This window comes from Macaca nemestrina, chromosome 8, assembly GCF_043159975.1.
Source record: "Macaca nemestrina isolate mMacNem1 chromosome 8, mMacNem.hap1, whole genome shotgun sequence".
NCBI lineage: Eukaryota > Metazoa > Chordata > Mammalia > Primates > Cercopithecidae > Macaca > Macaca nemestrina.
In genome coordinates, this window is record NC_092132.1 from 24,831,913 (window position 1) to 24,853,916 (window position 22,004).

The 22,004-nt window shown below is 34.9% G+C and overlaps 1 protein-coding gene across 1 annotated transcript in view; it reads right to left on the minus strand.

The window, feature by feature from the left end:
• Positions 1-6,418: 6,418 nt before the first annotated feature.
• MTB (MDM2 binding protein) overlaps positions 6,419-22,004 on the minus strand; it is a 79,778-nt gene continuing 64,192 nt past the window's right edge. Inside the window, exons 17-22 of the mRNA XM_011718737.3 lie at positions 20,158-20,253; positions 14,045-14,311; positions 12,281-12,530; positions 11,572-11,685; positions 8,156-8,221; positions 6,419-7,574 (exon numbers count right to left, since the gene is read on the minus strand). Of these exons, the coding sequence (XP_011717039.1) occupies positions 7,536-7,574; positions 8,156-8,221; positions 11,572-11,685; positions 12,281-12,530; positions 14,045-14,311; positions 20,158-20,253 (832 nt within the window). The 3' untranslated portion in view covers positions 6,419-7,535. The remainder of the gene's footprint in view (positions 7,575-8,155; positions 8,222-11,571; positions 11,686-12,280; positions 12,531-14,044; positions 14,312-20,157; positions 20,254-22,004) is intronic.

The following is a 22,004-nucleotide window of genomic DNA, read 5'->3' on the forward strand; positions in this document are numbered from 1 at the left end:
CTAAATTTGATTTCACTGGGGGAAGCAAGTCTAATACCTCATTAAAATGACTAAACCATGTCCAAGGAGAGTATGGAATCACATTTGAATGATAACAGAAAAGCCGCAGGAGCCTCTCTTTTGGACTTTTATTCTCTATTATTTTTTTCCTTGTACATAAATGAGGCTTTTTCTTGGAAGAGTGTAAGAGTCCATAGACGGAACATTGCTCAGTGTCACAGCAAGAAGAGCTGGGTAGAGGCGGGAGATGGTGAAAAATAAGAAAGCCCTATGGGGACAAGAGGCAGGACAGGAAACTGACACACAATCAGACCATCCATTGCCTGTTGGCAGCGTGGTCAGGAAAAGGCATCCCATGGACAAAGCCCCTCCCGCTGACTCTGATCTCAGAGGTGGACACACTCCTGCTCTCACGGCTGTGATTCTGCCTTGGCTTGGATCGGGGCCTGGGAATGTTGAAAGAAAACGTTGTTCTTCACAAGAAACAAAGCCAGTGATATTTTCAGCAACTTTCCTGTATAATTATTTGGATGAATAAAGCCTATTTACTTCCAAGAACTCAAAGGCAATTCCAGGAAACACTAAGAATAATGTCTCATTAATGAATTGTAGCTCTCCTGCTTCCTAATTCTCACCCACACAAGAGAGTAAGGAACTTCTTCCTCTGCAAGTTTTCTGGGTCTCATGAAAAAGGGAAACGCAGTCCAAAAAGTAAGCAATTTCATTTATCTTCAACTATGGCCTTCAAACTAAGGCCTTAATAAATGAAGTTTTTGAAACTTTCTTTCTTGCACTTGGCCTCTCAATGAATTTTTGGATGTGAGTGGAAGCTAATGTTTATGTACAACAAGCTACCTCACAACCTAGTGGCTTAGAACACTGCAACATATTATTTCTCACCATTCTGAGGGTTGCCTGGGCAGCTCTTTACTGGTTTTGCCTGGGCTCACTCATGTGGCTGTATTTATCTGGAGCATGTGCTAGGCTGAAGATCCCAGATGCCTCACTCACATCCTGGCAGCTGACGTGGCTGTCAGGGAACCTCTGTTCTCTTCCATATGGCCTCTCACCTTCTAATAGGCTAGACTAGTTCTCTCATGTGGCTCCCTTATATGCAGGACAAGGTTCTACAGGAGCAAAAGAGAAGCTATGAGGTCCTCAGGCCTAGGTTCCAGCTCACAGCATGTCATTTATGCCACATTCTACTGGTCAAAGTCACATTGGCAGCTCAGATGCAAGGACTAGGGGAACAGATTCCATCTCTTGGTGAGAGGAGCTCAAAGCTTTGTGGCTATATTAGACCATATTTTACCCTCTGGACACAATTATTTTCATTCATTCCACATGAAAAATAACTAATACAGGCTAAAGTCAATATTTCATGATCATCTGGTAGGGATAACTCTCTTAGGGTGTGGCTTCTTAAAATCTGCAATATTGTGACCTACAGAAACGAAGTTAACTGCCTTCCACACATCCGAAATACAATGGTGAGGTAGAGACAGGATAACTGCAAGAGATGGGACTAGTCACTAGTTCACAGTAATTCTGAAATCCAACTAGGATTGGACGACTTTATTTGAGATCTTCTGTATGTGATTTTGCTAAAAGTTGCAGTTTCCAAGAACCTACTGATGACTTGAGGACTTACTGTAGTCCAAGGATGCAACTGATTAGTTTTCTTATCCTGCTTCCTGTCCACTGAAATTTGGAGGTCTCTTTTCAGTTTGATACAATTTTCTTACAATTTTCTGAGATTTCTGGTGCCAAGAAAATTCAATGGGGGAAAGAATAATCTTTTCACTAAATAGTGCTGGAACAATAGGATATCTATATGCAAAGGAAAGAAGCTATATCCCTTCAAAAAATTAACTCTATACAAAAATTAAGTCAAAAATTAAGTCAAAATGGGTCATAGACTTAAATTCAGGAGCTAAACTAAAAAGTAAAAAACTCACAGAATGGGAGTAAATATTTGCAAATCGTATATCTGATTGGAAACTAGAATCCAGAATATATAAAGAAGTCTTACAATTCAATAAAAGACAAATAACCCAATTAAAGAATGGTCAAAAGATCTGAGTGAACATTTCTTCAAATAAGATATGAAAGTGGCCAGAAAACACATGAAAAGATGCTTAACATCATTAGTTATCAGGTAAATGCAAATCAAAACCACAGTGAGATACTACTTCGTATCATTCTCTTGTGAAAAAAGACGAGTGCTGGCAAAATGTGGAGAAACCAGAACCCTCATCCATTGCTGGTGAGAATGTCAAGTGGTATACTACTTTGGAAAACAGTCTGTCATTTTCTCAAAAACTTAACTATGGAGTCACCATGTATCCCAGCAATTCCACTCTTAGGCATATAAACTCAAGATAACAGAAAACATTTGCTCATGTGCAAACTTGTACGCAAATACTCATAGCATTATTAATAATACCAAAAAAGGAATCAACCCAAATGCCCATCAACTGATAAATGGATAAACAAAATGTAGCAGATTCATACATTATTCAGCTATAAAAAAGGGATGAAGAACTGATACATGTTACAACACAACCTTCAAAAATCTTATGCTAAGTGAAAGAAGCCAGACACAAAAGGCCATATATTACATATACTGCATGAGTCAATTTATATGAAATGTCCTAGAATAGGCAAATCCATAGGGACAGAAAGCAGATTAATGACCAATGTCCTCACCACACACACACACACACACACACACACACACACACACACCCCAATGTGTGATGATGGATATGTCAGATTGTGGTAATCATTTCACAATGTATATGTATATCAAATCATCATGTTGTACACCTTGAATATGTACAATTTTAATTTGTTAATTATACCTCATTAAAGCTGAAGGAAAAAAATGTAGATTAGTGGTTGCTAGGGAATGGTGGAAAGAAAAATAAGAAATACTGCTAACAGATACGGGGTTTCCATTTGGAGTGATGAAATGTTCTGGAATTAGATGCAGGTGATGACTGCACACTTTGTGAGTGTACTAAAACCACTGAATTATACACTCTAAAGGGTGAAGTCTAGTGTATATGATTACATTTCAACTAAAAGAGACTTTGTGGGTTTTCTGTGTATTAAGTTATAGTCTAATCTATTGATGACAGCCATACCCCCCATTCTTTTCACGACAGGTCTCTTTTTATTGACAGTGTCAGGTGCTGTGAAACACTACCCTTTAGATTCTTAAAAGCCATTTTGTCTAGCTGAGAGGGTCTACTTTTAAATCATTAAGTATTTCAAATGTCTTAATAGAGGATTATATAGCCACACCTTTGGATTGATTCTTTTTCTGAGGCTATTTCTGACTTAGAAAATTTTTTGCCGTTGGAGATACTGAAAGTGGAAAATCATTTTATTTTCCAACCCAGAATATCCTAAGCCCTTCATATCTTCTCTAAATTCTGCTAGAAACATTTCTTGAATTCGTTTATCTTTTCCTATACCTTATCATATTCAGCTAAACAAATAAATGGCCGTTGATACTTCCAACACTGTCTGGAAATATCCTTAATTAGATCCATGAGTCCATTAGGTAGAATTTCTCTCTTCTGGGCTATTTAGGCAACAGTTTGCTAAATGTACCACCACTACGTAACACATCCGAGCTACTTGGGCCCAGTGACTCCCTGCTTCCCAAACAAACGGCCTCAAATGGTTGAGGTGGTTAATGTTTGTAATCCCAGTACTTTGGGAGGCTGAGGCAGGAGGATTGCTTGAGGCCAGGAGTTCAAGACCAGCCTAGGCAACATATCAAGACCACATCTCTACAAAAAAAGAAAGAAAGACAGAAGGAAGGAAGGAAGGGAGGGAGGGAGGGAGGAAGGAAGGAAGGAAAGAAAGAGAGAAAGAGAAAGAGAGAGAGAAAGAAAGAAAGAAAGAAAGAAAGAAAGAAAGAAAGAAAGAAAGAAAGAAAGAAAGAAAGAGAAAGAAAGAGAGAAAGAGAGAAAGAGAGAAAGAAAGAAAGAGTGAGTCCAGGCAAGGCAGTGCTTGCCTATAATCCCAGCTACTCAGGAAGCTACTTGGGATTGTTTGAGCCAGGGAGGTCAAGGCTCCAGTGAGCTGTGATCCTGCCACCGCACTCCAGCCTAGGCAACAGAGCAAGACCCTCTTCCACCCCCACCCACAAATAAAAAGAGATTTCCAAATGCATCATATAGTTGCCAAGACATGGTATAGTCTGTTTCAAAATTGTATTCATTCTAGTTGGTGTTTAGAGGCATCTTATTATGGTTTTAATTTGCATTCCTTTGATGACTGATGATGTTGGGCATCTTTTCATGTGCTTATTGCCATTCCTATGTCCTGTTTTGTGAAATGTTTTTTTTCAAATATTTTGCCCATTTTTAAAAAATTGAGTTATGTCTTATCGTTAAGCTGTAAGAGTGCTTCACATCATCTAGATAAAAATCCTTTGTCAGATATATGCATTGCACATAATTTCTCCCAGTCTGTGGGTTACATTTTCACTCTCCTAGTGGTGCCTTTCCAAGAGCAGCTTTTCGATTTTGAAGTAAAATTTATTTTTTTTAATTTTATGGTTTGTACTTTTTGTGTCCTTTCAAATAAATCCTTGTTTTATTCCAAGAGTGATAAAGATTTTTCTATGTTTTCTTCTATAGGTTTTATGGTTTTGGACTTTAAATATAAAATTATGATCCATATCATATGAATAGTTGCAAATGGTAGGCGGTTACGGTTGGAAGTAACTTATTTTTCCATATAGCTGGATATTCTCTTAATCAAGTTCAATTTTTTAAAAGACCTTTTTTCCTTCAATGAAAAGTTTGATATATAGGCATACCTGTAAGTTTTTATTCTGTCCCACTGACCTATATGCTTATTCTAATTCCAATAGCAAATTGTCTTCATTACTGTAACTTTATAGTAAGTCTTGAAGCAAAGAAACAAGTCTCCCAACTTTGTTCTTTTGTTACAAAGTTATTTGGCTACCGTATGTCCTTTTAATAAGTGGTTACATCAATTTAGTTTTTTCATGTATACTTTTGCTTTTGATCAGGTTAACTGATATAATTTACATATGCTAAATTTCAAACAGCATTACAAAAGTTTATCCAGCATATTCACAAAAAGAAATATTTTAAATGGTATCGGGCTTACAGGTTATCTTCAAACTTGTTTTAATGTATATTATTAAGTACGGCAGAAAACCAGGATCCTTGGAAGGAATAAAAACAAAAAAATGGATACATCAATACTTGCAGAGATCCTATGTTTGGATAAGCAGTGTGGTTCAAGAAATACAAGTTCTCATTCTGGCTCTGTAGTTGCTGAGCTATGTGATCCTGGATATGACATTTAATCTTGCTATACTTCAATTTCTTATCTATAAAATGGGAAATAGCTACCTAATATGGCTGCAATGAGATAATGTAAAATGATTAAGATAATGTCTGTCACATAGTGCTCAACAAATGTTAGCCATGATTATCATCTTTTCGTGATCCCTCAGCATTATTTACCCCATTTTTAGAACAGCAAATTGAGGTTATGAGAGTTTTTCTTTCCTATGACTATTACTGTGTTCCTAGGAATGTTTTCAAAATGCCTGATCTAATCTGTTGTACTTTAAAACCTACTGGCTCCTCTTATATTATAAATGTTTATTAGTCTGACTAAATAAATTTATATTTAAAAACGTGTATTGGTACAGCATTTTTTTCCTTTTGAGATAGGGTCTCGATCTTTCTCACAGGCTGCAGTACAGTGGTGAAATCATGGCTCACCGTAGCCTCGACTTTCTAGGATCGAGCAATCCTCCCACTTCTGCCTCCTAAGTAGCTTAAGATCCCTCCTAAGTAGCTGCAGGTATGTGCCACCATGTGCAGCTAATTTATTCTTTTTAGAGATAGGGTCTCACTATGTTGCTCAGGCTGGTCTCGAACTCCTAGCCTCAAGCAATCCTCCTGCCTCAACCTCCCAAAGTGCTGGGATTACAGGTATGAGTCACTATGCCCAGCCATGGTACAACATTTCAAAAGACAATTTTGCTAACCTAATAGAATCTTCGAATATTGGCTCACTCTTGTAATTCCTATGATAGTGAACAATTCAGACAAAAAGGAGCATTTCAAATCAGCAATTTCATGGAACCCTAGAAATGCTTCTTGAAAGCATTCACTTTGAATTCAACATAGGCAAGCAAAGCAGGTGATAAGCAAATTTCTTTAGTTGGAAGAAACTATAAAGATGGCATATTTGATTACACTAAAAACTAAAAATTTCAGAATACTATAAACAAAAAGACAAAGGGCCAATATCCTTAATATATAAGAACATATATAAACAAGTAAGAAAAAGTCAAAAACAGTTCAAAATAAAAATGGGCAAAAGTTAGATATAAACAATTAGAGAGATGCCAACATGTTTAAAAAAAATTCACCCTTACTATTTTCAGTTTTCAAAAAAGGAAATGGGGACTCTGCTGGTGGGAGCACATATTGGTCTTTCAGGAGGGCAATTAAAAATATTTACAAAAGAGCTTAAGACCCACAAATTTCCCTCCTAAAAAAGCATACTAGGAAAATAGTGACATACTGGGAAGATTCATTAAAGTTTTATGTATTACAGGGAAAAACAGAATCTTTACGTCCAATAATGGGGGATTAAACAAACTGTGGCTCATTTGTATTAGGCAGTTATTTAAAAAATGGCATAAATTCACAACATATTATGTGAAAAGCAGGTTATAAATTAATACACACACAACACACACATATGCATAACATTATATGATTCCAATTTTGAAAATATTTAAAAAATAATTACATATATTTTTAAAATATAGCAGTTATATCTAGACAGTAGGGGGGAATGTTGGTAATTTTTTTTCATTCTTCTTTGTATTTTCTGCATTTTCCAAATTTTCTACCACAGGAAAAGATACTTTTTTTCCTGGGAGACTGTACTTAGTGTCATTTTCATTATGCCTTATTTTCACAATTTATCTTGTTTCTTAATTTGTGTTACCAAATAAACATTAATAGCCCAACAACGGTGGCTCCAGGACTGAGGCCTGTTTGGATTTTTTTTGCCAATACTCTCTAAATCGGGAGCAGTCCAATAAACTATGTTGTTGGAACACATGGGAAAAGCCATTGGCAGTATCTTACTTACATCTAAGAAATGCACAGCCTAACTGAGTACACCTAACAACAAAGACATGAATTCCAAAAAGTAAAAAAAAAATTGTTTATTGTAATAATTAAATAACTAAGAGTAAACATTTTAAAACATATAAAAATAACTTTAACATTAAAATATAGTAACACTGTACAAAATATGTATCTAATTAAAAATACATTTATGTAGCATCCCCAAAGCTATACAAATATAGAATATATATTCATGAAATCTTTAGAAATATAACATCTATTCTTTGAATAAAGTTTAAAATTTGTTTATAATTTTCAAACTTAAAAAAGTAGTAAATAATAGCTCCATCCAATTTATAATTGTCTTAAAAGAATGATTCTGTATCATTTCTTGCTTGTCTTTTCTAATACCCATTCAATCACCTAGGAGGAGAAAAATATGATTATAGTAGATTTCTATTGAAAACACAAGTAATAGAAAAATACACTGTCAAAACTTCAAAAGAACATGGTAGAAAAGTTAAAATAAAAAGGAAGATATTGAAATCTTATACTAAAAAACACATTTTATTTTGTAATGGAAGAATATTTTTGTTGGACTTCTAATACTGAGTATAATATTGTCCTCACTGGATGAAATGAAGATTCTGCTCCATTTTCTCACCTTTATATGAAAATATGTTTCAAATGGTCAATCAAATAAACTAAACTTTGAAAATAGCTAACCAAAAATGGATTGGTTTTTCCAGCACGTCAGATAATTTATTTTTTCTTTTGCTTTCTTAGCATCACTTTGGAAACTCTTTTGTTGACAGACTAACCTATTAAATACTATAAAATACTCAGCCTATATAAGCCTATTATTAAGTTTCTTAAAGAGTTTTCATAGGGACAGAGTTGAAAAAGACCAGTAACTAATTATTGCTGCATATATAATGGCATCAGAGCAACCCTGAAATAAAATACCAATTTAATTGAATATAGTTTCTTGGGAATAACTTTACCTGTACAGCATTGTTGTTTGCTGTTTTCTTCATTTCTTCAAATAGACCCCTTGAAGTTTTAAGATCCTAAACATAATAAAATACAGCATTTTACAATATGCACATTAAATTACAAAGAATAACTCATTATTATTAAATACACTTGAGATTATCCTAAATCATTCCACAAGTATCAATGTGATTAGGGACAGACTACACACACAAAAAAAATCTAAGTACTAGGTTATAATTTAGTTCCATTCTGAAATATCAAAATACTCTAACCAAAATACATACACATATACGTAAGTCCATCTCACTCTCATCTCCTATTCCCAATAGAGCTGACCTAAAGTAACTCCCTCCCTCCACCGTGAGCATCCACTAATGCTGCATTACTCAAGAAACAAACATATGGTTTGTATTTATTTACCAGGTAAAAGAATTTTTTCTTCATTTTGGCTATTTGACTCCATCATAAAGAAGAATGACATACAAAAGGAAAGTGATCTCACTTTTAAAAATTTAGTGGTTATATCAAATTACAAAGTAAAAGAAACTGAACTGTATTTAAAAAGATAAGAAGCAGTTATCTGTTGTACTTCCAAGTTACGCTCCATAAAGGCAGCCACTTTCATTTCTTTCAGGTTTTTCCCTTATTTATACCTTAATGTTTCTAACTACTATGCTTATGTTGCTACTTGGTGATTAAACACTTTTAGACAGAGACTACTGATGTTAGGGAGAACAGTCATGGATTCAGGTCTCGTACACAAAACCTTCCTACTCTTCCTTTCAAGAACAGTCGTATCGCAATTTTTGATTAGTAAATAGGCAGTGTTTGCGCTATTGTATCTATGTAAATACTTTCAATTGTGTGCCAATTAATGTATTATGGTTATAATTTATCTTTCTTCCAATATTCTATTTATCCTGTTAACTACTGTTAGCTTTTTCATTTGCTCAGCTTTCCATGTATATAATTCTGGATTTTTCGTCCCTAAATACTGGCAATAAATGGGCTAAATGTACAGCAAAGTTTTTTCAAGCCCTGAAGTATATGGGATAATCTCTCAGTTCAGCTTCCTTTCTGCTTTTGGTCTTTTTAATTAAATTTTTTAAACCTGGAGATCTTTCTCCCATAGCCTCCTCTAATTTGTTCTAGTTGCTGCCTAGGCCTGGTACTATTAGGACTTGTCTTTTCCATTTTAGATTAGTTTTTGTTTTGTTTCGTGATTTAGTCCCTTGTTCTGCTGAACTTCATCGTCTAGCAGATTCCTCAAAAGGGTAAAACAAATTCTTTTTCAGATATTCCATGTTTCAGTGTATCTTCATTAAATCCTCATATCGGACTGCATTCCAGACTGGGTATAGAATACTAGGTAAGTCGCTTTCCCTCAGAAGTTTCTTTTCTTTTTTCTTTTTTTAATTCTAGAAATACACATCCCTCAGAATTTGAAAATACTTTTCTACTATCCTCTAGCAAACAGTGTTACTGTGGAGAAGTCCAATGCCATTCTGATTATTGATTCGCTATATATAAACTAGATTATCTCCTGGCAAGCTTTTAGAAAATGTTCTCTCCGTGCTAAGAAGTGTGAAATTCCACAATTATGTGACTAGCTGAAGAATTTTCATTCATTGGTTTGGACAAGCTAGGAGGCTTGTGTCCAGTCCTGGAAAAGTTTGTTACATTTTTGAACAAGTTTCTCTCTTCTAAACTTTGGGAATAAAGTAGAGAAGATTGTTCAAAAAATGTAAAATTCATATTATTAGCATTTTGGATCTTCTGTATTAATCTTCCAATTTTCTTGTCCTGGATTCAATGTTTTTGTCATTTGATTCTAATTTCCGGTAAATTTTTTTCATCTCAACTGTTCAGCCTTTCCATTTAACTGATTTTATCATATTATTAATTTTACAGAGCTTTCATGTTTTATGCTTTTTTTGGAAACAGCATCCTGTTCTCGTTTTATGGATGCGATTACCTTCTTTCTATGAGAATTATAGTTTTTATGAAGTTTTCTTCAACTTCCTGCTTCTTCAGAGTTCCCTTTATTCCTTTATGTTTTGGCATCAATTGTGTTAGAAGCTTTCCTCAAAGCCTCTAAGGAAGCTGTCCTTAGAGGACAGCTTCTAGTGTCCTCTAGTCATATTGTGGCTGTCTAGTCATATTTAAAAGTGAGACACTAAAAATCTGACTGGAAGTTCTGTGCAGAGATTGTCACTGGTTTCTTTTCAAGGTAGAGTGACAAGATGGCCATTTGGCTTTTCTACTGCAGCTTCCAGTATTTTCCCCAGTGACTATTTCCTGCACTGTCCCTGAGGTGGCTGGAAAAACCTATGCATGATAGACCTTGTAGTTAACATTGTGGTAGAAGGGCATGCCAAGCAAGTTGGACAATCCCCAGGTCACTTTGTAGATAGATCTTTATTTAACTCCCTTGCTTTCTATGTGGACCCTTGCCCCTGCTTTCCATGATACCTGGTGTCTTCAAATCGTGAGCACCTCAGGTTCTGTGGAATTAACATGCTTCTCACTAGTATTCCACTAGGCACCCAATTAGATTGTAACTCTTTTCACTTTCTTACACCACGCTTCCATGTGCTTTTTTGTTATTGTTCAACATGTATTAAAAACATTTCTAGTTTTTTCTTGTCCTTTCTCTTGGATATGTGATAAATCTGCAGTTTTAACCAGAAACCCACAGATAACTGATTCAGGTCAGAAACTCTTAAGGCTGGACATAATCTAACATCGTCTAAGTTTTAGAAAATCATCATCTGAGTGGTTGATGTGTCCAATGTCTTACAATTAGCTGATAATGGATCCAAAATTGGAAACTGGGTGTTTTGATATTTAGTCCAGTAGCCTTTTTACTACACAGTCATCCCTTTTGTCTTTGCGAAGGACTGATTCCATGATTCCACTGAGAATACCAAAATCCGCCGATAGTCAAGTCCCTTATATAAAATGGTGTAGCATTTGCATATAACCTATACACATTTTCCCATATACATTTTAAAAAATCTGGACATGTTCAGTACAGATGCAACATCCTTTTCTTTTTCCAGAACATTTTCAATTTGCAGTTAATCCATGGATATGGAACACATGGATATAGAACCCACAGATATGGAGGGCCAATTGTATTAAAAAATTAATAATTAAACATATTTTGAAGCTTATTACCTATAAGTCAAACACATGTTAGGGGAAACAGGATATTGGTTAAAATGTAGCTTTCTATATATGAGAACTCAAATCAAAACAAATATAAAGTATTTTGGCTTCATTTTTTCTATCTCCATCATTTAATAAATCTGGCAGCAAGTATATGCTCTCAGTATAAAAAATACTCAAACTTTTTTTTTATGTCAAACAGGAACATTAGAACATGAACTAAATTTTGCCATTAGTAGAGAAGATACTGTACCTTTAGATAGAACTTAGAGATTTCAAAGAGACGCTGGCTGCATGCAGTGAAACATTCATGGGTCTCGGTAATACTGTGTTTCTTCAGGGTTTCAGTAACTACTTCTTTCAGTATCTTGAACAGAACATAACATATGACTAATATTTCTTAGAAAAGCAACAAACCTATTATTTCAGCTTTAGAGTTCAATCCTGTGAATTACACAATCATTTTGCTGTGCTAAAAGACAGACATATTCATTAAGACAAAATGAGAAAAAAAGATATCTAACATTTACATGGTCAGAAGTGTCACAGGAATAAAATGTTAGCAGGAAATGACTAGAGTGTCTTAAGAAACGAACTCAAATCATGAGTTCTGAATTGATATCTGAGTGTTAAAGTTACACACAGCAGGGATATGTAAGCGTATATTTATTTTTTATTATGGAAAATTTCAAGCATAGAAAAGTAGAGAATATTTGACACACAGAGAATATTTTATAACAAACTTCTATCTTGATATATCTTTTAACCAGCTTCAAGTATGATTAATCTGTAGCTAATCTTGTTTCATTTATATCCCCACCTATTTTCCTATCATCCTTCTTACACCAGTGAATTCTAGACATCGTTTCATTTCATTCATAAATTTTTTTAGACGTATGTTTTAATCAAATTCAAAAAGACTTCCCATGTAGAACTAAGAAAAATGGGAAATAAATCTTTACCCGTGTGTGTTTCTGTGATCTTGATTCCTTAATTTGCCTTGATGTTTTTGATTCATGCACACTTTTTTGACCTGAACTGGTCTTTATAGCAAGTTTTGGAGTTTCACAGCTAGGAACTGGAACCAATGGACAAGTCACTGGTAAGGACCGCTCTGTTTGTGGCTTTCTGGCTGTCACATGATGATGATGGTGATTACTGTTACCACTTGTCTGAGAAAGAAGAGACTCTGAACTTTCAGATTTCACAAGTCTACAGTAGGGGAAAAAAATCAAGAACGTAGATTAAGCAAATCAACATCGAAGTTCACTTTCTGTCTTAAATGTTACCACTATATCCATTATGACATAAATTCAAGAAAAGCAAACAAAGTTTATTGCTATTACTGCCTTAAGTAAGCAATAAACATCACATTATAAAGTTGTTCCTTAGTTCTTTAGATGAGTAACTAAAACATAGAAGGTAATGAATAGCAAACTAGGATTTTGGCTAATAGAGAAAGTAAATATAAGTAACTATCTATCTAGCTAGCTAGCTATACTCTCTCTCATCCTCTAATTTACAATTTCTCAAATAAATCAGCTATGCATGCTGAGAGTGCTGCTATTTATAGATGTAATACTAATCTGTTAAATACTTATACTTTTCTGTTAAGATAATTTGAACAGAAACACCACAACCTGTATCTTCTTATACCCATGGAACTCCCTTGCAAAATAAGTAATAGTGTTAAAACAAATACAAATAAACTATAAAACTGGCTCATACTTCAATCTTCCTAAAATGTTTACATTTGTTCCCGACAAGACCCAAATTTTTCTCTTTACAAGATAGGGTCTTATAGCCCTCAGTTCTGCTGACCCAGAGGCCACAGTGTACTTTCCTTTTAAGAACACATATATTTTTATTAGCCACAGGTCAGAAATAAGAAATACGGCTATAAATATAGTACCCCAAATGTTACTGTTGCTCTTTAGTTTTATCAGGTATAAAAAGTACCACGAATTTATAAAGTCCTCATAAAAACGACTGAGTTCTTCCATATCAGGGTAACAGTATTCTAACTTTTTAAACTATTCAAAAAAAGATCTGAAAGTTATATTTTCGTATAGTTCATACTTTTTGCAAGGTTTAATTAAATACAATAAGAATTCAAGCCTTGCTTTAGATGCCAAGAACCTAAGTTTAACAAAGGTTCTAAAAATAACATCAATTCAATAGAAATTAGTGTTCACTACACAAACTTCTAACTTCTGTTCAAGTATCTGGACATTTTATTTAGTTAGCAAAAAAAATGCATCCAGAAAAGTTTCATATATTATATCATTATGTAGAGTTTAAAGCTATATTTTATATGTAACAGGTGTTTTAAAAATGGTACCTCATGGAATCTCTTGCTCAAGGGAACAATGCAGGCAGGACTCTGAGGGGAAAGGGAAGGAAGAGCTAACGGGAGAACTCCCATCCCCAGTCTCTTCAACAGACCAGCTCAGCAGCTTAATCTATGGGGTGAAATCTCCACTGTTCCACAGCTTAAAAACTTTACAATCCATTGTGCTAATGGACTGTATATTAGCATATAAAGCAAGAAACTGTGTTTTTTTCTAAATCATTTTTTGTAACTTATAAGCAAAATCATCAACAGCTCATAAAATAAACTTCTTGCCATGAAGAAATTAATCTGAAAGACTAATATAAAATAAAAATCTTCTAGAGACTAAAATACTTTCTGTTGAGATACTATTTATGTGCATGTAATATAACACCTTTTTCTGGGATAAAGGCAATTCAGATCTTTGGATCTCCGTTTCAATCGGGATACTTCAGTTCGAAGTTCATTTTGTAAAACTTCTCCATCAGGGACACTTCCAGGTTCTGATGAAACTGCAGGAGATGGAAGAGGGCTCAATACAGTAGGTACTGGAAAACTTTCTCTGGTGCAGGTGGTTTGAGTTTCATAACGAATAAGACGAGACTGAAGTTCAGAAAATCCTCCATCTCTTTCCAAAGCTTTTCGGTCGTCCAAGCAATATCTAAAATGAGTGAAAGAGCATTAAAATGTAAACCTCCACGAGAGCAACAGACTTTCCCCTTTCAATTAGAAAATAGCAGGACATTTACTTTGAGAGTTCTTGATTAATTTCCTAATAATTGCTGGAAGGTTGACTGGCTGGCCTATTTCCCTCCCAAGTTCAGTTTTCTTCTAGTTTGCTATATGACATGGCAAAAGATTAAAAAATGTGAAGTACAATCTGATTTCTCTTTCACTTGCATTTCTGGGCAACAGATTAAGTTAATCCTTTGGCTTATTTTCAAAATAATACAGTTGCTGTTTTAATGCTTTTTAAAACTCTACCAACCTCTGATGTCTCAGCATGGCTGATACATGACAACACGAACTGCTGTCTTCTGTTAGAAAGGGCAAGTTTATTCTCAACACAAAGATTAAAAGGGTATAAAGGCATTCTAAACTGGCTCACCAAACAGCTTAGAACATTTCAAATTTTTTCTTTGAAACTCAGTTCCCACCTTATTAACTGATTGACAGATTTTCCTTCAAACACTTCGGCTGTCTGTGCATGTGGTTTCTAGCTGAATCTGATTCAGGGCATCAATGAAATGTTAGCTCAGTGAATGCTTCTGGACTCAAAGAAATCCTAGGTTGTTAAGTACAACAAACAAGGATATCAGGAAGATCACCTAGGAGCTGTGTGACCTTGGAAAACTCTTCACTTTCTTCCCTTTCTACAACTGCATTTAAAAAACACAAATGGCTTCACATATGTGATGGCAGCACTGTACAAATTAAAACCTTTCTCTGTGATCTGTCATTTTTACCTGCAAAAGTCTAAGATACTGCCTAAAATCAGATTTTTGTATCCAAAAGATTTTGGTTCAACTCCCAAAGAGTGTATCATTTCCTGAACATCTGACTACTTGATGGAGGTTTTAAGAACCTTATCTTTCCCTTGTGACACTTACGTATTTGATACAGACAGACTCCATGGATTTAAATCCAGGCTCCTCTACTTATTAGCTGTGTGAACTTGGCTAAATTACTTAACTTTATCTATGATTCTGTTGCTTCATCTGCAAAATGAGAATTATAGTACTTATCTGAAAAAGCTATTGTGATAATTCCTTGAATTGTATACATAAACACAGAATCAGTGCCTGAAACATGCAAGCAGGGCAGTCAAGAAATGTATGCTACTATTATTGTTATCATCATCATTAGATTTATTTTCTAGCACAGTAAAGCTGGCAGTATGCTGATAATACGTAGCACAGCCAGAATGTAAACCCAGGCTGGTGACTTCAGAGCCTGACTGTAACCATTTTAGTATACTATCTCTATGTAAAGTGTAAGAATCATCTTACTCATGTTCAACACATGGCTGAGCATTAGAACCATCTGAAGAGCTTTTAAGTAAGAAATACCATGTGCTCATTGTTTCTGATTTAATTGGTTTAGGGTAATACTCAGTTACCAACAGTTTTAAAAATCTGCCTGGGTGATTCTTAAAAAAACTACTTAAATCCATAGAAACAGAGTAGAATAGTGGTTATGGGGATGGGGAAGGTTATGGAAAGATGTAGATTAAAGGGTACAAAGTTGCAGAGTTATATAGGATGAATAAATCTAGAAATCTAGTGTGCAGTATAAGGACTATAGCTAATCATATGTACTGTATATTGAAAATTTGCTAAGAGAGCAGACTTTGGGTGCTCTCAGCACACAAGAGGTAACTATGTGAGACGATGGTTATGTTAATTTGCTTGGCTACAGTGATCATTTCACTATGCATACACACATCAAAACATCTTATTATATTAAAATATTAAAAATATACACTTTTAAAAAATCCTACCTAGATGATTCTAAAGTATAACTAGGACTGAAAAATCTCTGATCTACTCAAACAGTGTAATTTAACAGGTGACAAAACTGAACTCTAAATCCAAATGTGAGTTGGTGGCAGGGCAGGGAGTAGAACCTAGGTCTCTGGCATCTCTCTAGCTAATATTCTTTCTCTAGTCTGTTGTTTAAGAAACGTATTTCATTAAAAATCAGAAGCAACCCTAAGGGTTACTGATGAGTCCTACTTCTATCATGGGTAATTGGTAGAATCTAGAGTAAAATTAGAACCATGAATTTCAAGAGTCTGGAAAGAGGCAATATAATGCCTGATAAGCTTGAATACAGAAAATTTTTGAGAGAAAAGATGCATATTTTGATTATAAGATGAATATTTCTTTCTACCGTAAGATTTTATTTCTAAGATGCAGATTTTTTTTCTTCCAGTTTTAACATCTCTTGATCACAGCTGTTCATAATGTCATAGCTTCAACTGAATTATGCACATTGTACATCTTGATGTTAATTGCCATTTAAAATATCTTTAGATTATACTATGATTTGTCATTGGAACAAAAATTTACTTTGTAAATTAGAGAAAAGAAACAGTGAGGCAGGAGGCAGGGTGTATATTTGATATTAGTGAAGTCAAAATTTATTGTTGGATGAATGACTACAATCCCATATTTTCTTATAAAACAATAAGCAAATGCTTTATGGGTCCTAACAAAGAAAAATACCCACAAGACGATGAAGCTGTTTTTGTTTTGTAAATAAGAAATAGACAAAATACTGCCCATCACACACTAACCAATACCAATGAAGGCAGGAGAAACTGACAAATCTCTTGGAATAGATGAAGGAAATTTCAAAGCAATGAGAGCCTGGTGTGATCAAATGATTGTCAGAGTATGACAGCAGAGTTTAATTTGCTGTTCAATAAAACAGTGCATTTTATAATTAATGGAATGTTAAATTCCAGGATAGGGTAAATAAGTGAAAAAACAAACAAGCCAACAGTGGTTAATATTTTATTTTGCCTTAAAAAACATTGTTTTGCTCCCATGCAATTAACACATTTTTTCCAAATATTCCTTTGTATCAGAGAAAGAGCTCCAGGGTTCTAAAGGCCCACAACAACATAAGAGAACTTTCTTTGTAGTTTCATGTTTACTTTAAAATGTTACTTGAATTTGTTTCTACTCCATAATCTATGCTGAACATAAATCGGCTCTCATACTATACACCCAAACTTTCTTGAAAAAGACATGTTTCGGAATTCATGGTCCTTACCTCCTACAACTTTGTCAGCCTAGTCTCAATGTCCCCAGTTTAATGAGCATAAATTTACAGTAAAAAAAAGTGAGTCACAGATAGATTTGTTTGTTTATGGGAGTAGGTAGGTAGTGGAGAAGAGAATTACTTTTTACAGTGAATCAGAATTTCATAACATTGAATGTGTATAAGTTAATAAAGCTCTGTGTAGATTTAAGCCCATCAGGGCACAGTACTCAAATAAGTCTTAATTTAATATTTTGATAAATGATCATGAAGAACATATCCTTGAAAAATTTTATAAATTTGTATATACCAAGACTTTTCTATAGTAAATTAAAAACAGCAGGAAAAAAAGAGTAGAGAGATGGAGATGCAGAATAAACAAAACTAAATTAAAACTTTAGGAAAAATAATCTAAATAAGATTATATGATGGACACTTTAGTCAGCAGTTAAAATGTAATTATTGTAGCTTATTTTATTCAAATCAGTGCTTCAGTGTGTTTGTAGGGCCGAAGAAGTGAAAAACAGATGTGTCCTGGGGTATTCTGGCCATGTAGCAAAGCGAATGTTAATACTAGTACATTTTCTCAACAGTGAACACTACTTTTCATAATAATATAAACACTGTTGACTGGTTTCAACTTTCACATTCAAATTAAATACAAAACAACTAAAATTTTTAATTAGTTTCCTTTCATAGATAAGGAGGTCCTAATATTCTTATCAAAGTGGGGGAGATACTGCTGTATAGCTGATGGAATAAGAAGGAGAAGTTTCAGTACATACATATTTAAAAACATGAAAGTAAATAGCGGAGAGCTCAAATTGAGAAGAACCAAATCTTCATAGTAGAGTCAATATTTTATATTGTGACAGTTAAAAATATTGACATAAGGATATTTTTTAAAATGAGAGATAACCACCAGGGAAACTAAACCAAACAAATAAAATATTTTTTTTTCTAAAAACTGGGACTGCAGGTAGGTAGTAATAAGGAAAGGAATTGTTGGTTTTCCTTATAAACTTTTCTGTAATGTTTAATTTCTAGGTCTTTAATAAAATCAAAAGGAGGAACACAGAAAAATATATCCTATTAATCAAATGTTTATATAGTAGAACAAGATGTTCCCACCTACATTTAATAAACTTAGTATAAATTAAAAGTAAAATTTTGGGCCGGGTGTGGTGGCTCAAGCCTGTAATCCCAGCACCTTCTAGGGCCAAGGCAGGTGGATCACTTGAGGCTAGGAGTTCAAGATCACCTAGCCAACATGACTAAATCTTGTCTCTACTAAAAATACGAAAATTAGCCAGGCATGGTGGTGCATGCCTGTAATCCCAGTTACTCGGGAGGCTGAGACATGAGAATAACTTCAACCCAGGAAACGGAGGTTGCAGTGAGCCAAGATTGTGCCACTGCACTCCAGCCTGGGCGAAAAAGTGAGATTCTGTCTGAAAAAGAAAAAAGAAAAGTAAAATTGTGTAATCAAAGCACAGAAGGATATATGGCTAAAAACATAGTTTAAGTAAAAGCTTAAGCTAAATTTAAGGCTATTTGGGAAACATCCCTACCTTTTTCATGTTAAAGGGAGAACAGTAATCCTCTCAAACAAGGAATCCTTTAGTCAAATACCAGAACTAAAAAGATGGATCAGGTGGCATTTCTTATCTTTTTATAATTTAGTAGTTATCTCTGAGTTGCCTATCTGTTCACAAAACAATTTAAAAATCTTATCTTACCATTTAGATTCAAATCAGCATTTCATAAAGGACTTCTTTTAGAAATAATTCATTATTGAATGTTATACTTCATATTGCTAATTTCAAAGTCTTCAAATTCTTTTTTTTTTTTTTTTTTTCTGAGACAGGGTCTCATTCTGTCACCCAGCTGGGGTGTAGTGGCATGGTCATGGCTCACTGCAGCCTCAATCTCCCAAAATCAATCGATCCTCCTGCCTTAGCATCCTGAGTAGCTAGGACTACAGACACACACACACCCCACTATGCCCAGCTAATTTTTGTATTTTTTTGTAGAGACAGGGTTTCACCATGTTGCCCAGACTGGTCTCAGACTCCTGGGCTCAAGCAATCCACCTGCCTCGGCTTCTCAGAATGTTGGGATTACAGATATTAGCCACCGTGCCTGGACTCGAATTCTTATTTCAATTATTTTTCACACAGACAGATATTTAATGTTGTTGGATGTATTGATATTTCGTTCCTTGTTATAGTTGAATAGTATTGCTTTATATAAAATATACCATAGTTTATCTATTTTCCTGTTGATATCCTCCTAGGCTCTTTCCAGTTTGAGGATATTGAGAATTAAACTATTACGTGCATACTTGTATAAGTTTTCTCTTGGAAAAATGTCTAGTATTGAAATGCTGGGCCCTATCTAACAATTTCTGAGCAACTATAATGTAATTGGTGACCAGGAAATATTAATGTGACCCATAGTGTGAATATACATTTATAACATAGGGACCAAAACAATTTTGATTAAAATATCTAGTAGCTAATAACAGGATGCTTAAATGCTGTTAAGCTTATTAATCATCAAGTAACTTCTTCAACAGAAAACAAATTATTTTTGTATGCACTGCTTTGCTTTTTGAGGTTTTTGACATATCCTCTTGGTCTCTGTCTCAATTTATATCATTTTATTAAAGTCACTCTTTACACAAGACAGACTGTATCAACAACATACAGAAGAGTAAAGTACAAATTAAAAACTTACTCAATTCCATGATAATGACATACTGAGGCTTTCTCAAAAGGTAAGACCTGAAGTTTCCCAGGACTAAGTTCTGGTGTCAAAACAAAAGTCTTTTCCCTGAAACAAAAAGTTTTTCATTTGTATTCAAAGTTTATTTACTGACAAAGAGAAAGTTAAAGAAAGTATCTTGAAACAAATCTGACTTTTTCCTCTATAACTGAATTTTACATGGGATAAAGGTTAAGGAACACCAGAAAGTATAAGAAGGAAATGAAGCAAGGTTAGGCCCTGGCTTTTGTTACTTACATTTTCTGTACTTCAAGTAGGTTATGATGTTATTTATTGCACAAAACTATTCTGAGAAATGGGTAAACAAAAGTGGAATATGATTTATAACGGAAATTTAAGAAGCAGTATTATTTATTTCTTTTTTTTGGAGTCTCACTCTGTCGCCCAGGCTGGGGTGCAGTGGTATGATCTCGCCTCACTGCAACTTACGCCTCCTAGGTTCAAGTGTTTCTCCTGCCTCCTCCTCCCCTACTCAGGAGGAGCTGGGATTACAGGCACCTGCTACCATGCCCAGCTAATTTTTGTGTTTTTAGTGGAGACAGGGTTTCACCATGTTGGCCAGGCTGGTCTTGAACTCCTGACCTCAAGTGATCCGCCAGCCTCGGCCTCCCAAAGTGTTGGGATTACAGGCATGTAATCCAAGAAGCATCCAGCCAAGAAGCAGCATTATTTCTAGAAGATTTTTTCCTTGGTAGAGTAAACTAAACTTTAGGCATTTAGTTAAATCCTTTTCTGCAGGGGAATAATTAAAGTCAACTTGAATCTTTGGTAACAATAAAAGTATTTACTTCCTACTATCACACATGTGGGACCCAGATCTTTCTTTGCCTGAGAATGTAGTCATTGACACCTACTTTAAGAGGCAGCAACTTTTTAAGTATCAGAGGGTATAGAGACTAACTGCTGATTTCAGTTCTTTTTCTGAAGTAGGTTTTCAATCAGCTGGCATGTTAGAACTAATCATATGTCGAGTTTATATAAAATATTCATGCTCAAGCCTTTCCACACCTAGAACTACAGAGATATATCAAAATCTGGGAAAGAAGAGGGTCACTGCAATTAGATTAAGCTCTCTGGGTTATTCTGATAAATCATCCTTCTCTGAGTTGGAAACCACTGTTGTAATGTAATGGATCATGGTCCTGAAGCTCAGAACTTCAGGAAATGGGGAAATTATGCAACAGTGGTCTTTAAATAGTTAATAGGTAAAATGAAATACAAGGGGCTGACCGGGCATGGTGGCTCACGCCTGTAATCCCAGCACTTTGGGAGGCTGAAGCGGGTGGATCGCCTAAGGTCAGGAGTTTGAGACCAGTCGGGTAAACATGGCGAAACTCTGTCTCTACTAAAAGTACAAAAATTATCCAGGCGTAGTGGTGTGTGTCTGTAATCTCAGCTACTCAGGAGGCTGAGGTAGGAGAATCGCTTGAATCCAGGAGGCAGAGGTTGCAGTGAGCTGAGATCACGACTCTGCACTCCAGCCTCCCAAGTGACAGAGCAAGACTCCGTGCCCCCAACAACAAAAAAAATAAAAATGAATGAAAGAAAGAAAGAAAGAAAGAAAGAAAGAAAGAAAGAAAGAAAGAAAGAAAGAAAGAAAGAAAGAAAGACCGATCAGGGGCTTGAGTTCAGAAGAGTTGGAAATGGTATGTAGAAGGGCAAATAAATAGTAGAGTACTAAGAATAAATTTGCTGTCACATTTCCCCCCCTATGGCATTAGTAATGAAAACTGTCCTGCCACTGAAAATTATCCAGGGTACTATGATAAGCATTTGAAATTATTACATTAAAATGTAAG